This window comes from Pelophylax lessonae, assembly GCF_965119305.1.
Source record: "Pelophylax lessonae genome assembly, chromosome: 9".
Lineage (NCBI taxonomy): Eukaryota > Metazoa > Chordata > Amphibia > Anura > Ranidae > Pelophylax > Pelophylax lessonae.
In genome coordinates, this window is record NC_138776.1 from 236629175 (window position 1) to 236644601 (window position 15427).

At 43.1% G+C, this 15427-nt stretch overlaps 1 protein-coding gene across 1 annotated transcript in view; it reads right to left on the reverse strand.

Moving 5' to 3' along the window:
* Positions 1–216: 216 nt before the first annotated feature.
* The window catches only part of LOC309564539 (glycine N-acyltransferase-like), an 82461-nt gene continuing 67250 nt past the window's right edge, over positions 217–15427 (reverse strand). Inside the window, exon 6 of the mRNA XM_082269181.1 lies at positions 217–687. Within this exon, the coding sequence (XP_082125307.1) occupies positions 294–687 (394 nt within the window). The 3' untranslated portion in view covers positions 217–293. The remainder of the gene's footprint in view (positions 688–15427) is intronic.

Consider the following 15427-nt stretch of genomic DNA (forward strand, 5'->3'; position numbering starts at 1 on the left):
ACGCCACACTTTTCACATATTTATTTGTAAACACTATGGAAAACCATTATTATTTTCCTTTAGGTTTTTAGTAGGATGAAGATCAGTTAGATCCTTTCTGTCATGTCTGTGCTGGTGAAAAGTGAAGCGGAATCTGTTATCAGGAAATGACACCAGCAATAAAGAAGTTCTATAACCCCATTCTATACATAACAAAAAAATATGTTTTGGCTGGAGTTACATTTTAGCACGTCCTACTTTTATTCATTGAAAGTTAAGCACCATGAAATAGATAGGAAGAGACAGTCCAGATATTACAAAGGCTCAAAATTCCACTGCTGCCATCTTCCTGCCAACGGGAACCCAGCTGCCAGTGTAGCAGCTTGGCTGCTCTTGTTGTCCGGGGCCACGTGACAGTACAGCGGAGTTCCAAGGGACTCCAACTGTGTGGCCAATCTTCCAACCATGGTACGAAACACTCCTTGGCCTCGGTAAAGTTTGTCCGTGTAGCCCACACGCATTTCCGCAGACTGCTCGCTCATCACCCATGCAAGGGGCGCTCCTACACCTCCTCTCCTCATGCACACTGTGGGGAAGCTCTGGATGCACCGACTTAGGTAACGCTTACTTCGATCGTTACCACCAAAACCCCAGAGTGTGTTCACGAAGTGTGCTTCATCCGAGACGAGCGATGAGAATTGCAGATCTCTGGGGAAAAAATGTGAAACATAAAAAGTTATTTAAAGAGGAGGGAAATATTTGAACTCAACTTGGAACAGAAAACAAGTCATTAAAAGGAAACTATAATGGGGCTGGGTTCATTTATTTATTTATTTTTTTACGTCAGTGTAATTTTAAATCTTTCATTGTTTATTTTAAACCCTTATTTTTCAAATAAACTTTTAATACAGGCTTGATTCCAAGACAGAAGGATCGCTGAGGATTATGGGTAAGCATGTGGGCCTCATTTGGAGTTTTGCTTTAGAAACTTCATTTCCTTTTCGTGTAAAGTTCTTCCTTAAAGTTTACTTTCTTCAGCTACATTCTCATGAGAAAATAGAACATAACATTTTGTATTTCTAGGCATATAGCCAGTATTGGCCTTGAGTGTTTACTAAGGTGGTAGCGGCGGGAATCCTGATTGATGTTAGATCTACGTCGGAGGACATTTTGTTTTGTTTTTTAATAAAGGACTTGTCAAAAACTGTTGTGTTTTTATTTACTTTTTACACTTTTACACCTTACTCATTCACATTGGGGGCAGGATCTGGGGGAACTCTTGTTAAAGGGGGCTTCCAGATTTCGAGAAGTCACCCCCGCACCCCCCACAACCACCGGAGATGTGGCCTGGTATGGTTTAGGAGGGAAGGGGGGTGCTTGTTCGCTTGACCCTCTTTCCTGGCCTGTCGGGCTGCATGCTTGGGTAAGGGTCTTGTATGGATTTTAGGGGAAAACCCCACACCATTTAAAAAAAAAAATTAGCGTTGGGTTCCCCTTAAAATCTATACTAGACCCAAAAGGCCTGGTATGGATTGGGGGGACCCCATGCTGTTTTTTCTTTGCATTTTTCATTGCATTCTTTTGTTTAAATTTCAGCTGTCAGCAGGAAAGCCCGCTGACCGTGATGATTCATCGGTTGTTAAGGACGTGGCTGCCTGCTTCCTGGTCCACTCCTTAACAACCAGCAGTCATTTTTCGACTGATCCGAATTAGAATAGCAAATTTGGAATTCATTAGAAAATGAAAACATGAAACTAAACAAATTTCAACAAAATTTGTTACTATTTCATATACTTGTAGATGTATCCGAATCTCTGAATGACCAAAAATGTGACCAAATTTATATTCAGACCGAAACAAATTGCACATGTCTAATAGTTGGTAAGGTTACATAGTTACATAGTTACATAGTTAGTGAGGCTGAAAAAAGACACAAGTCCATCCAGTTCAACCTATGTGTGTGTGTTTGCTTTTAACCGTACATTGTATACCCCTGTATGTTGTGGTCTGTAAGGTGTCCATCCAATAGTTTTTTGAAACTATCAATGCTCCCCGCTGATACGACTGCTTGCGGAAGAGAATTCCACATCCTTACCGCTCTTACAGTGAAGAACCCCTTACGCACTTTAAGGTTAAACCGCCTTTCCTCTAGTTTTAGTGAGTGGCCACGTGTCTTATTGTATTCCCTTACTCTAAATAGTTTGTTCCTTATGCTCGGGTCGCCAGTACAGTATTTGTACATTGATATCATATCCCCCCTCAAGCGTCTCTTCTCCAGAGAGAATAGGTTCAGTGCTTGTAGTCTTTCCTCATAGCCGATGTCCTCCATTCCCCTAATTATTTTTGTTGCCCTTCTCTGGACTTTCTCCAGTTCCAGCACATCCTTCCTGAGGACCGGTGCCCAGAACTGGACAGCATACTCCAGATGTGGCCGGACCAGAGTCTTGTAGAGTGGAAGAATAATCTCTTTATTTCTGGAGTGAATCCCCTTTTTTATACAACCCAGTATTCTGTTGGCTTTGCTTGCAGCGGCTTGGCATTGCATGCCACTTCCAAGCCTGTTGTCTACCAGTACCCCCAGGTCCCTTTCCATCCTAGACTCACCCAGAGGTTCCCCCCCTAGTGAGTAGCTTGCTTTCTGGTTTCTGGCCCCCAAGTGCATTACTTTACATTTTTCTACATTAAATCTCATCTGCCATGTAGTTGCCCACCCCGTTATTTTGTTCAGGTCTGCTTGCAAGATTTCCACATCCTGCATAGAAGATATTGGCATGCCTAATTTAGTATCATCTGCAAATACTGAGATTGTACTAGATATCCCCTCCTCTAGATCATTTATGAATAAATTAAACAGGATTGGTCCCAGGACAGAACCCTGGGGGACCCCACTTTCCACACCCGCCCAATCCGAGTACTCCCCATTAATCACCACCCTCTGTACTCTCCCCTGGAGCCAGTTCTCTATCCAGGTACTCACCTTATGGTCCATACCTATCTTCCTTAGTTTGTACAGTAAGCGTTTGTGGGGAACGGTGTCAAAGGCCTTTGCAAAGTCCAGATACACCACATCCACAGGCTTACCTTTATCTAAGTGGCAGCTCACTTCATCGTAGAAGGTTAATAGATTGGTTTGGCATGAACGATTTTTCATGAATCCATGCTGATTACTACTTATAATACCGTTTTCATTACTAAAGTCTTGTATGTGGTCCCTTATCATCCCCTCCAAAATTTTGCAGACTACAGATGTTAGGCTGACCGGCCTATAGTTACCCGGGATATATCTCGGCCCCTTCTTAAATATTGGTACCACGTTGGCTTTTTTCCAATCAGCTGGCACCATACCTGTATGTAAACTATCCTTAAAGATCAAGAATAATGGTCTGGCAATCACCTGACTGAGCTCATATAGAACCCTTGGGTGCAAGCCATCCGGTCCCGGGGATTTATTTATGTTAAGTTTCTCTAGTTTAGCTCTAAGTCTATCCTCTGTTAGCCATGGCGGCACTTCCTGAGGTGTATTATTTAGTTCGGCCTTACAAGCGGGGTTCATGTAGCCCCCCGATTCCTTTGTGAAGACTGAAGAAAAGAAATTATTTAACACTTCCGCCTTTTCTCTGTCCTCAGTGGCCATTTTTCCTTTATCATCTTTTATGGGGCCAATGTGTTCTGGCCTTGCTTTCTTACTGTTTATATACTTAAAGAATTTCTTGGGGTTCTTTTTACTCTCCTCCGCTATATGTCTCTCGTGTTCTATTTTAGCCGCCCTGATTTCATCTTTACATTTCTTATTGCACTCTTTGTAATGCTTAAATGCTGCCAATGACCCCTCAGTCTTGTATTTTTTGAAGGCCTTTTCTTTAGCTCTAATATACATTTTTATGTTGGAGTTTAGCCACCCAGGGTTTAGTTTTGCTCTTTTAAATTTATTTCCCAGTGGAATGCACTGGCCCACCCCCTTGTTAAGTATGCTCTTGAAGCACTCCCATTTTTCCTCCGTGTTCTTTGTTCCCAGGGTTCTATCCCATTTGATATTTTCTAGCAGTGAGCGCAGTTTAGGGAAATTGGCTCTTTTGAAATTCAGTGTCCTTATATTACCCTTGTGTTTCCTATTACTGTAATTAATACTGAAACCAATTGACCTATGGTCACTGTTCCCTAAGTTGTCCCGTATTTCTATATCCGTGAGCAGGTCTGTATTGTTGGTAATCAGTAGGTCAAGTACCGCATTGTTTCTTGTCGGTGCATTCACCATCTGACCCATGAAATTGTCCTGCAAAACATTTAGGAACTGCCGAGCCTTGGCTGAATGCGCGGTTCCTTCTGCCCAGTCTATATCTGGATAATTAAAGTCCCCCATTATAATGACATTTCCCATCCTTGCTGCCAATCCTATCTGTAACATGAGGTCTTCCTCACCCTCCTCCCTCTGGTTTGGGGGCCTATAGCATACGCCCAATATTACCTTTCCCACCGTGCCTTTCCTTTGAAGCTCTACCCATAGGGATTCTGCCTCGTCCATAGCTCCATTATTAATATCATCCCTCATATTTACCTGTATACTGTTCTTAATATACAAACATACCCCTCCCCCTTTTTTACCCTCTCTATCTCTGCGATAAAGGGAATACCCCTGAATGGTCGCCATCCAGTCATGAGAGCTGTCAAACCAAGTCTCAGTTATCCCCACAAAATCTAAGTCCTCCTCAAACATCAGCAGCTCCAGCTCTCCCATCTTGTTGGCCAGGCTTCTGGCATTGGTATATAAGCCTCGTAATTTTGATGTTTTTAGGCTGCTCTCTTGATTTTTCCCCGTACCCACCCTGGGTATAGGGGCTCCGAACACCCTACCGCTAATGCCCCCATTTCTGCCCTCTGAAACTTGCTTTCCACTGGCTAATTCTACATCTGTACCCTCCCCCCCATTCCCTAGTTTAAAAGCCCCTCTAACTTTTTGGCCATCCTCTCACCCAGTACGGCTGCACCCACCCCATTTAGGTGCAATCCGTCCCTACCAAAGAGCCGGTGACCGACTGAGAAGTCGGCCCAGTTCTCCAGGAACCCGAAACCCTCCTTACTACACCAGCTCCTCAGCCACTCGTTAACTTCCCTAATCTCCCGCTGCCTCTCTGGTGTGGCTCGAGGTACAGGTAGTATTTCGGAAAATACTACCTTGGAGGTCCTAGTCCTCAACTTAGCGCCTAAGTCCCTGAAATCGTTTAGGACTCTCCGTCTTCCTCTGCCTATGTCATTGGTACCCACGTGTACCATGACAGCTGGGTCTTCCCCAGCCCCACCCAATAATCTGTTCACCCGATCCGCGATGTGCCGAACCCGAGCGCCCGGCAAACAACAGACTGTTCGGCGCACACGGTCTATGTCACAGATTACACTGTCTGCCCTTCTAATAATTGAGTCCCCTACCACCAGCACCTGTCTTTCCTTTCCCTTTCTCCCGGCCTCACTGGAGGAGTTCTTCCCCTGGCAGCTAGGGGCGTCACTCTGCTCCAGCAATGCTGGTCCCTGACTGGTTTCCCAACATCACACAACGGGGCGTATCTATTGGGGTGCTCCAGCCCAGGATCAGCCTCCTTGACTTGTCCCCTTCTACCCCTCCTAACTGTCACCCCTCTGCTCTGCTCTGATGCCTGCACCTCCGATACTCCGCCCACCTCTGTGCAGGCCCCTGTCTGCACCTGATTGGTACAATCCTGGCTCTCCTCCGGTATGGACATTCGTCTCAGTGTTGCCAGCTGCTTCCCTAGATTCAGGACCTGAGCTTCCAGGGAAGCAACGTGCTCACATTTTGCGCATTTGTATTCGCCCTCGATCGCATGACCGAGGAACGCATACATATCACAAGATGTACACCGAGTCGCATCTCCACACCCGCCGGGCATTGTACCTACTAATCTAATCTAATGGGGATTCAGCGATTTAAGTCTATCCTATGTGGCTATTTCCTGACTTCCTAACGCTACCTTCTCACCCTCTGGTATTCCGCTCCACTCACTTGACACCGGTCAGTCACCCAACACTCACAATCTCACAGCCCGGTCAGACGCACAACGCTGAGTCGCACAGCCCGGTCAGACGCACAACACTAAGTCGCACAGCCCGGTCAGACGCACAACACTAAGTCGCACAGCCCGGTCAGACGCACAACACTAAGTCGCACAGCCCGGTCAGACGCACAACACTAAGTCGCACAGCGCGGTCAGACGCAAAACACTGAGTCGCACAGCCCGGTCAGACGCAAAACACTGAGTCGCACAGCCCGGTCAGACGCAAAACACTGAGTCGCACAGCCCGGTCAGACGCAAAACACTGAGTCGCACAGCCCGGTAAGACACCAGTCCATCCAGTTCAACCTGTGTGGTTGTGTTTAAGTCAATACTATTTCCCATATACCTGTATAGTGCACCAGCTAAGATGCCCATCTAGAAGTTTTTGAAATTATCAACAGTTCTCATTGACACTACCAACTCTGGAATCGAGTACCACATCCCTAATGCTCTGAGAGTAAAGAACCCTTTACGCAGTTTCCAACTTCATTGAGTGCGTCTTCTCCAGGGAGAATAGGTTTAAAGTGGTTGTAAACCCTCACATACCCAGTGAAGTGAATAGCTTCAGGTGATAAAAAGAGATGAAACAACTTTTACTACATAGGTTTTATTAATTTATCTGCAGTCTTCTCCTCTCTACACCCTTTCAAAAGTGCAGATCATGTTACAAATATTTCTTCATCTGTCAGCAGCACGGAGGAGAGGGCAGAGAGACTGCAGTTACAGTGTGCGAGAGCTGATTGGAGGAAAGGCACACAACCCCCTCCACACAGCAGTAGAACTGTGTTGTGAATAGACAAGCTCCGTTCTGAGCTCTTCCTCCCTTCCGACGCAAATGTATCCCAAGTGTCGGGGAAAACTTGTCAGAAGTGACTCATGCTGATAACAGAGGAACAAAGCACCAGAGAGAAAGGACACTTAGAGCTTTGAAGAGATATAAGTAAACAGCAGATATATAGCAATCTTCCTATAGCCTAGGCCAGTGATGGCGAACCTTGGCACTCCAGATGTTTTGGAACTACATTTCCCATGATGCTCAACTACACTGCAGAGTGCATGAGCACCATGGGAAATGTAGTTCCAAAACATCTGGGGTGCCAAGGTTAGCCATCACTGGCCTAGGCCATCTTTATGTAGAGCAAACATTTTTTTTTTTCAGATCCTCAGAGAGTTCTTTGCCATGGGGTGCCATGTTGAACCTCCAGTGACCAGTATGAGAGAGTGAGAGCGATAACACCAAATTAAACACACCTGCTCCCCATTCACACCTGAGACCTTGTAACACTAACGAGTCACATGACACCGGGGAGGGAAAATGGCTAATTGGGCCCAATGTGGACATTTCCACTTAGGGGTGTACTCACTTTTGTTGCCAACAGTTTAGACATTAATGGCTGTGTGTTGAATTATTTTGAAGGGACAGCAAATTTACACTGTTATACAAGCTGTACACTCACTACTTTACATTGTAGCAAAGTGTCATTTCTTCAGTGTTGTCACATGAAAAGATAGAATAAAATATTTACAAAAATGTGAGGGGTGTACTCACTTTTGTGAGATACTGTATGTGCTTTGCTCAAATTCCATAACTGAGGTTTGCAACCACTTTAATGCTTGTAGTAATCCCTTGTAATTGAGATCCTCCAGTCCCCTTTTTAGCTTTGCTGCCCTTCTCCTCAGTCCTAGCACATCCTTCCTGAGGACTAGAGACCAGATCTGGACAGAATTCACTAGATGTGACCTGACCAGAGTTTTGTGAAGTGGTAGAAATATTGATTTATCCCTTGAGTCAATACCATTTCTAGCCTCCCTGGCAGTCTGATTATGTGAGTATTTTTGAATGCCAAAGCAGTACATTGTTTTTCATGGAAATCTGTTTTATATTATAGGCCTGTAATTCTTAGGAAAAAAACAGTAACAGTGAATAAAAATTATTATTAATTTTTAATTAATTAATAAATGAATAAATTAGGTAATTACATTATTAAATTCAATTAATAAATTAAATAATAAATTATTATTAAAAAAATATTAATAAAAATAAGAGGAATAAAACAGTAAAAGTGCAGGCAGGGCACTGAACAAAGCACTAGGGACAAAACTGAGGTGAAATAGTTTGATACAGTAATGCATTCCTAACAAATTACAATATATCATGTCATGCTTCGTGTACTTTTTTTTTAATTTCCCACCTGGTTCCGCCCCCCTGTGTTGCGGTGCTTGCTGCGAAGGGAAGCCGGAAGACGGATGCCGGCATCAGCCAGAGGACACATCAGGAGGACATCAGGGGGTCGTAGGGACAAGATAAGTTTCACTACAGGGGAACCCCGAGTATGGCTCTGGGTTACCGCTTTTGGTACTGAAAATTAACCCCGAGCCACACTCGGGTTTACCAACAGGGAGGTTAATGCATGCTGATAGTCTGCTAGCTTTGCTTGCTGCAGCTTGGCATTGCATGCTATTATTGAGCCTTTGATCTACTACTAGGTCCCTCAGATCCTTTTCCACCATCAAACTCCCCAGAGGTTCTCCCTTTAACAAATAATTAGCTTTTATATTTTTAGCCCCCTATTGCATTGATTTACATTTTTAAACATTAAAATGTTTGTTACCCCAGCATTTCAAATTTCTGATATGTGTCTGTTGTACTTATATGAAAAGTGCCCTGTTCTCTTTGTATTGGTTCCTTTGTGTGAAATCCCTTGTATTCCTGTCATTCGTTCTGCTTTCCTTTTAAAAACTGACCACGCTAAGCAGGAGATCTCACTGTGGTCAGTTCTCTAGCTATGCTGAGAATTCAGTCTACTCTCCTCCAATGATCAGACTTGTCCTAACATATCCACATTTACTGAGAAACTCAGTGTACTGTTGCTTCTCCCCCCCCCCCCCCCCAGCTCTTATGCAGCTGAAAACAGAGGGAGCAGAGGGAATGTGATCACTTATAAAAAGGGGAAAAACTGTGTTTAAAATGTTTTTTTTTTTATTTCTAAACATAAATGTTTTGTCTTTTGTTTCAATTATTTAACTGAATGGGCTCTTTTAAAAGGTGATTGCTTACAATTACTTTAAACCTAATTTGCAATGTAAATGCAAGACCCCTTTATTTTATTTTGGTCTTCTTGTATAGCTTCTAGATCCTGCTGTGAATTTATTACCTTGCTTAGCTTTGTATCATTAGCTTACATTGAAATTTAGCTTTTTATACCAACCTCTATATCACATCTGATTTAAAATCAGCTCAGTTTTTCTGGCTTTTGACTCTGAATAAGCACACTACTCAATTCATCTTGAAATGTGTCCTATTAAAAACACTTTTATGGTGTTCTGTGTGTCAGTACAATATTTCTGGCTCTTGGCTGTGATATAATAAAGTAAAAGAAAAAAAAAAAAAATATATATTATATATATATATATATATATATATATATATATATATATATATTTATTTTTTTTTCTTTAACCTTAATAAAATATCTTTCGCCCTTTCCCCTGACATAGTGGCCAAGTACAAATGCTTGCTTGATGAGCAATGAGTCTCCACAATATTTAGGAATCTTGTGTCTGGAATATCCTACTCTAATTTTATTTTTTACAACTGACTCATTTTCCACACTTACTTCATTGGCTTTGGCCCCAATCAAATTTCTGTCCATCTGAAACATGCTTTTGTCTCTGAAACATGGCGTTGTGATTTTTTTCTTGTTGAGCACATCAACTGCCTAAACTCCACAATAGGGATTTGAGGATTATGGTTTGTGGCTTGTACAGTGTGTTACTGAATAGTAGATCACAAAAAGCTATGGTCTGTGAGTTGTTTTGCCCAAGTTTGGCAACTTATATGACATTGATAGCTATAGCTTGCTTTTTTTAAAGTATATACCTTAGAATAGTTTTTGGATGTGTTGCCTCTGCTGCTTTTGATATTTTTTTGGCTCTGCTGATACAACACCCAATTATTATTGCTACACAAAATACATACTAGGTGGCAAAAACTACTTACTACAATTTTTTTTTAAGGGAGGGGGGGGGGGGGTGATTAAGCAAATTTGGTTGCTGCTCCTGTATGTAAGCCAAGAAAATATGTAAAAGTAAAGTAAACTGACATGCAATTTATGTGATGCCAAAACGTGATGTCTCTGAGAGCTAAATATTCTGCAACTCCACGTACAGCTTTGAGACATCCCCCAAGTATGTTAGTAAAAGGCCTGGCATATTTTTATGTTGCCCTTTTTTCCTTTGATACAAGTCCCCAAGTCAGTGCCTGACCCCCTATGGCATTTCTTTGTCAATCCCTTCACTTTTAGCTTAGCAAATGGCCATTGATATCCCATTCATATTAAAGGGGTTTGGATTTTGGATCTGAACTTCACTAATGTTCTCTGAACCAAACCTGGGTACATTTTGCCCCTTCCTGTTCCACCATGACTGCCCACCAGTGCACAAATCAAAGTCCATAAAGACATGGATGAGTGAGTTTGGGGTGGAGGAACATGACTGGCCTGTACAGAGTCCTGACCTCAACCTGATAACAAAACCTTTGGGATGAATTAGATCAGAGACTGCGAGCCAGGCCTTCTCGTCCACATTAGTGCCTGACCTCACAAATGTGCTTCAGGAAGAATGATCAAACTTTCCCATAGACAAACTCCTAAACCTTGTGAACAGCCTTCCCAGGGGAGTTGAAGCTGTTATAGTTGCAAAGGGTGGGCCAACTCAATATTGAACCCTACGGACTAAAGCCTCGTACACACGTGTTGGAAATCGGCAGGGAATTTTCGTCCGACGCCTGATCTGCTGATTTTCGGCTTGTTAGTATGATGCTTCCGACAACCGACTCCGACTTTTCGGCCAAAAAAATCCTGATGTGCAGGCTATAAAATTTTTGTCTGCCGTCAAAACACGGCCGATTTTCATGCAGTCAGTACAGATTTCGACAGGGAAAAAGCTAATGAGCAAGTCTGGGCATGCCAGAGAAGAATAAACACAAAGAAAGCAAACCAACACATGACATCACTTCTGAAGTAGAATTTTGTCGGGCGAGAAAATTCGTGTGCAGTCTAGGCACATTCCAACCAACAAAACACAACTCTGGACAAAAGACGGACGATCGGTCGGCCGATAATCGTTGCGTGTGTACTAGGCTTAAGACTGGGATGCCATTAAAGTTCATGTGCGTGTAAAGGCAGGCGTCCCAATACTTTTAGTAATATAGTGTACCTGTACCCAGGATTCTTTTCTGCACTCCTGCAGGCAAACATGACAGTGGAGGAGTAAAAGGAAAGTGAATATATCCATTTAGAGGAAGCAATTAAGTGAACCTATTGCTTTGTCCTGCATAGGCGCTGCACAGTTTACTTAACTGGTTCCCGACCGCCCGCCGCCAATTTACTGCAGCAGTGCGGCTCTCCTGCGCAAACCACCATAGACCTACGTCTGTCGTGCGCTGGCAGCTAGGGGGAGAGCGCACACTGCCGCCGGCACGCTCCTGCCCCCACTCAGCAGCGGGACACCGATACACGGAGCAGGCGACTCCGATTGCCGCCTGACACCCGCAATCGCTCCCCGCTGAGAGAGAAGGACCGTTAGCTGTTGTAAACACAGCTGGCCGTTCTTCTCTCTGGAATGATCACAGAGCCCATGTGATCCTTCTATATAGGATCACAGGTCTCTATGATCATTTCACAAGCCACGCCCCCCACAGTGGAATCACTCCCCTAGGCTTACATTGAACCCCTTGATCACCCACAGTGTTAACCCCTTCCCTGCCAGTGTCATTATTACAGTAACAGTGCATATTTTTAGCACTGATTACTGTAGTAATGTCACTGGTCCCCCCAAAAGTGTAAAAAATGTCAGTTAGGGGTCCGATCTGTCCGCCGCAATGTCGCAGTCCTGCTAAAAATCCCAGATCGCCGCCATTACATAAAAAAACAATAAAAATTACATAAATCTTTCCCGTAGTTAGTAGACGCGATAACTTTTGCGCAAACCAATCAAAATGCGCTTATTGCAATTTTGCTTATCAAAAATATGTAGCAGAAAACAAATTGGTCTAAAATGTTCAAAAAATTAGATTTTTACATTTTTTATTTTTTTTTGAGAATGTTATATAGCAGAAAGTGAAAAATATTGTTTTTTTTCAGAATTGCCGCTCTTTTTTTGCTTATAGCGCAAAAAATAAAAATCGCACAGGTGATCAAATACCAACAAAAGAAAGCTCTATTTGTGGGGAAAAAAGGACATAAATTTTATTCGGATACAGAGTCGCACGACCACGCAATTGTCTGTTAAAATAACGCAGTGCCAAATCGGAAAATATGGCCTGGTCATTAAAGGGGAAAATCTTCCGGTCCAGAAGTGGTTAAGTAGCCATAAAGTACCTATCCATGACACAGGTGTTGATAAGATGTGTGCATTGAGGGGAAAATGACAAAATTGACACCCTAAGTCTCCTTTTAACACGGTCCGCTCCGTAGGCGGACTCTGTGCTGCTCAGCAGGGGATCGATACACTGATCCCCGCCGAGCAGGCAGGTGACAGCTCCCTCTCCGCTCTGTGTGTCAGAGCCCTGCTACTCTCTATGGGGAATCGGATGAGAGCGGACATGAGAGCGGACAGGCGGCTCTCATCCGATCCCATCCGATCTCCTGGACGGATGGAAAATAGGGTTTCCATCCATCCGGATTTCACGGACAGGATCGGATGTGGATGGCAGCGGGTGTCAGCGGACATGTCTCCGCTGACATCCGCTGTCCCATAGGGATGCATGGAGGATCCGATCAGTGCCGCCTAAAAAACTGAGAGGCAGATCTGATCGGATCATTCGTGTGAAAGGACCCTATATCTCATCCAGCCACAATGACCTGTGTGTGGGGGAACCCCCAGTGCCTACTGCCTATACAAGGATATTTGACTCACATATACTAGAATGATGATACTTGAGAGTGAAACAAAAGTTTTTATTTTCTGTTGAGCAGGAAGCAGTCATATTCACACAAAGTAATATTCATGATTAAGTTTTATGATTACACAATTCCATACAAAACACAAAAACGAGGGGGGGGGGGGTGCAGCACAAGGGCATGGATTTAGCTCCATAATACTTTACTGACTCCTAATGCCCGTTTTGTGAAATATTAGGTGTAATTGCAAGAGGGGAGTAAGGAGTGGAAGGGATAGAGAGGACCTTTTTGGCAGGTGTTCAAAGCAAAAAAAAAGGAGAAAAAAGTAACGAAGGAAGGAGAAGAATGGCAGCAGAGGGGAAAGATTGTTAGCTAAGTGGGGGAAAAAAAGAGCGTAAATAGTGTGGCCCCCAGTCCCATGTGGTTGGTTACTCACAGGGTTGTCAGTCTTTCAGTAATAGGAGTTTGGTGATAATATTCGTCCCACAAGCACCACACCTTGACAAATCTGTCATGGCTTTTTTTTTTTGTTGATAAAAATGCATTCTAACCTTGGTAAATTGTGTAAATTGAAGATAGAAAAAAGATAACACTATACTAGTGTATCTCCCCGTGCCTCGGAAAAGGTTTTGTTTAAATATAAGATAAAAATATAAAAATGTGTGTAATTAGTGAGATATAAATATAAAAATATATATTGTGTGGCAGCAGCTGTAGATTTAAAATGGATGATAGAAAAATAGCCTAGGCTATATACAGCGCTTGCCGCAGAAAAACAATTAACTTAATGTATGTGAACAATGTTGAAAACTTATCTTTACAATATAAGTGAAAATACAAATCAATTAAACACATGAAAATTAATAAAAAGTTCCAAGGAACTGATAAATAGATAAATAAGTCTTTTCCAGTGGTGATCAATATATGTGAATAAAATAAATGTAAAATTCAATAAATAAAGTCTTTTCAAGTGGTGATCAGGTGCAAAGTGCTTCATGCTCAATAAAAGCTACCTTTTGAAAACGTCACAGGAAGTGACGAAACGTGTCAAGGTTGTGGAACGCACGTCAGCACGCTACTCACCACGTGGAACGCAAGCCGGAACACTCCGCTCGCCACTCTGCTAAGAGGTGTTTGTAAGCAGTTTCTTTGCCTGCAAACTTGGAGTTTTAGTCTTTCTTTGCTCTGATTTTTATGAATATTTGATGAATAAACTTTTAAAACGATAATACACTATCTGGAGCCTTTCTTTTAACCCCATATCCTGAGGATCGAGATCGGGTAAGGAGGAACCTAACCTGTATCCCACCAGGATCATCCACAAAGGGGATCCCCAATCCGGCCTGAATGGCCTCCAAGCGCTGTAGGTCCTAGTGCTATACAGCACATAGGACCCAATAATTCTGGTAAGTCATTTATTTCTACCACAAGCCACAGGAAAAGAGGAATCCATGTCACAAAAGTCACAAACTTTTATTTATTGAGCACGAAGCACTTTGCACCTGATCACCACTTGAAAAGACTTTATTTATTGAATTTTATTTATTTTATTCACATACAGTGGGTACGGAAAGTATTCAGACCCCCTTAAATTTTTCACTCTTTGTTATATTGCAGCCATTTGCTAAAATCATTTAAGTTCATTCTTCTTCCTCATGAATGTACACATAGCACCCCATACTGACAGAAAAACACAGAATTGTTGACATTGTTGCAGATTTATTAAAAAAGAAAAACTGAAATATCACATGGTCCTAAGTATTCAGACCCTTTGCTCAGTATTTAGTAGAAGCCCCCTTTTGATCTAATACAGCCAGGGGTCTTTTTGGGAAAGATGCAACAAGTCTTTCACACCTGGATTTGGGGATCCTCTGCCATTCCTCCTTGCAGATCCTCTCCAGTTCTGTCAGGTTGGATGGTAAACGTTGGTGGACAGCCATTTTTAGGTCTCTCCAGAGATGCTCAATTGGGTTTAAGTCAGGGCTCTGGCTGGGCCATTCAAGAACAGTCACGGAGTTGTTGTGAAGCCACTCCTTCATTATTTTAGCTGTGTGCTTAGGGTCATTGTCTTGTTGGAAGGTAAACCTTCGGCCCAGTCTGAGGTCCAGAGCACTCTGGAGAAGGTTTTTGTCCAGGATATCCCTGTACTTGGCCGCATTCATCTTTCCCTCGATTGCAACCAGTCGTCCTGTCCCTGCAGCTGAAAAACACCCCCACAGCATGATGCTGCCACCACCATGCTTCACTGTTGGGACTGTATTGGACAGGTGATGAGCAGTGCCTGGTTTTCTCCACACATACCGCTTAGAATTAAGGCCAAAAAGTTCTATTTTGGGCTCATCAGACCAGAGAATCTTATTTCTCACCATCTTGGAGTCCTTCAGGTGTTTTTTAGCAAACTCCATGCGGGCTTTCATGTGTCTTACACTGAGGAGAGGCTTCCGTCGGGCCACTCTGCCATAAAGCCCCGACTGGTGGAGG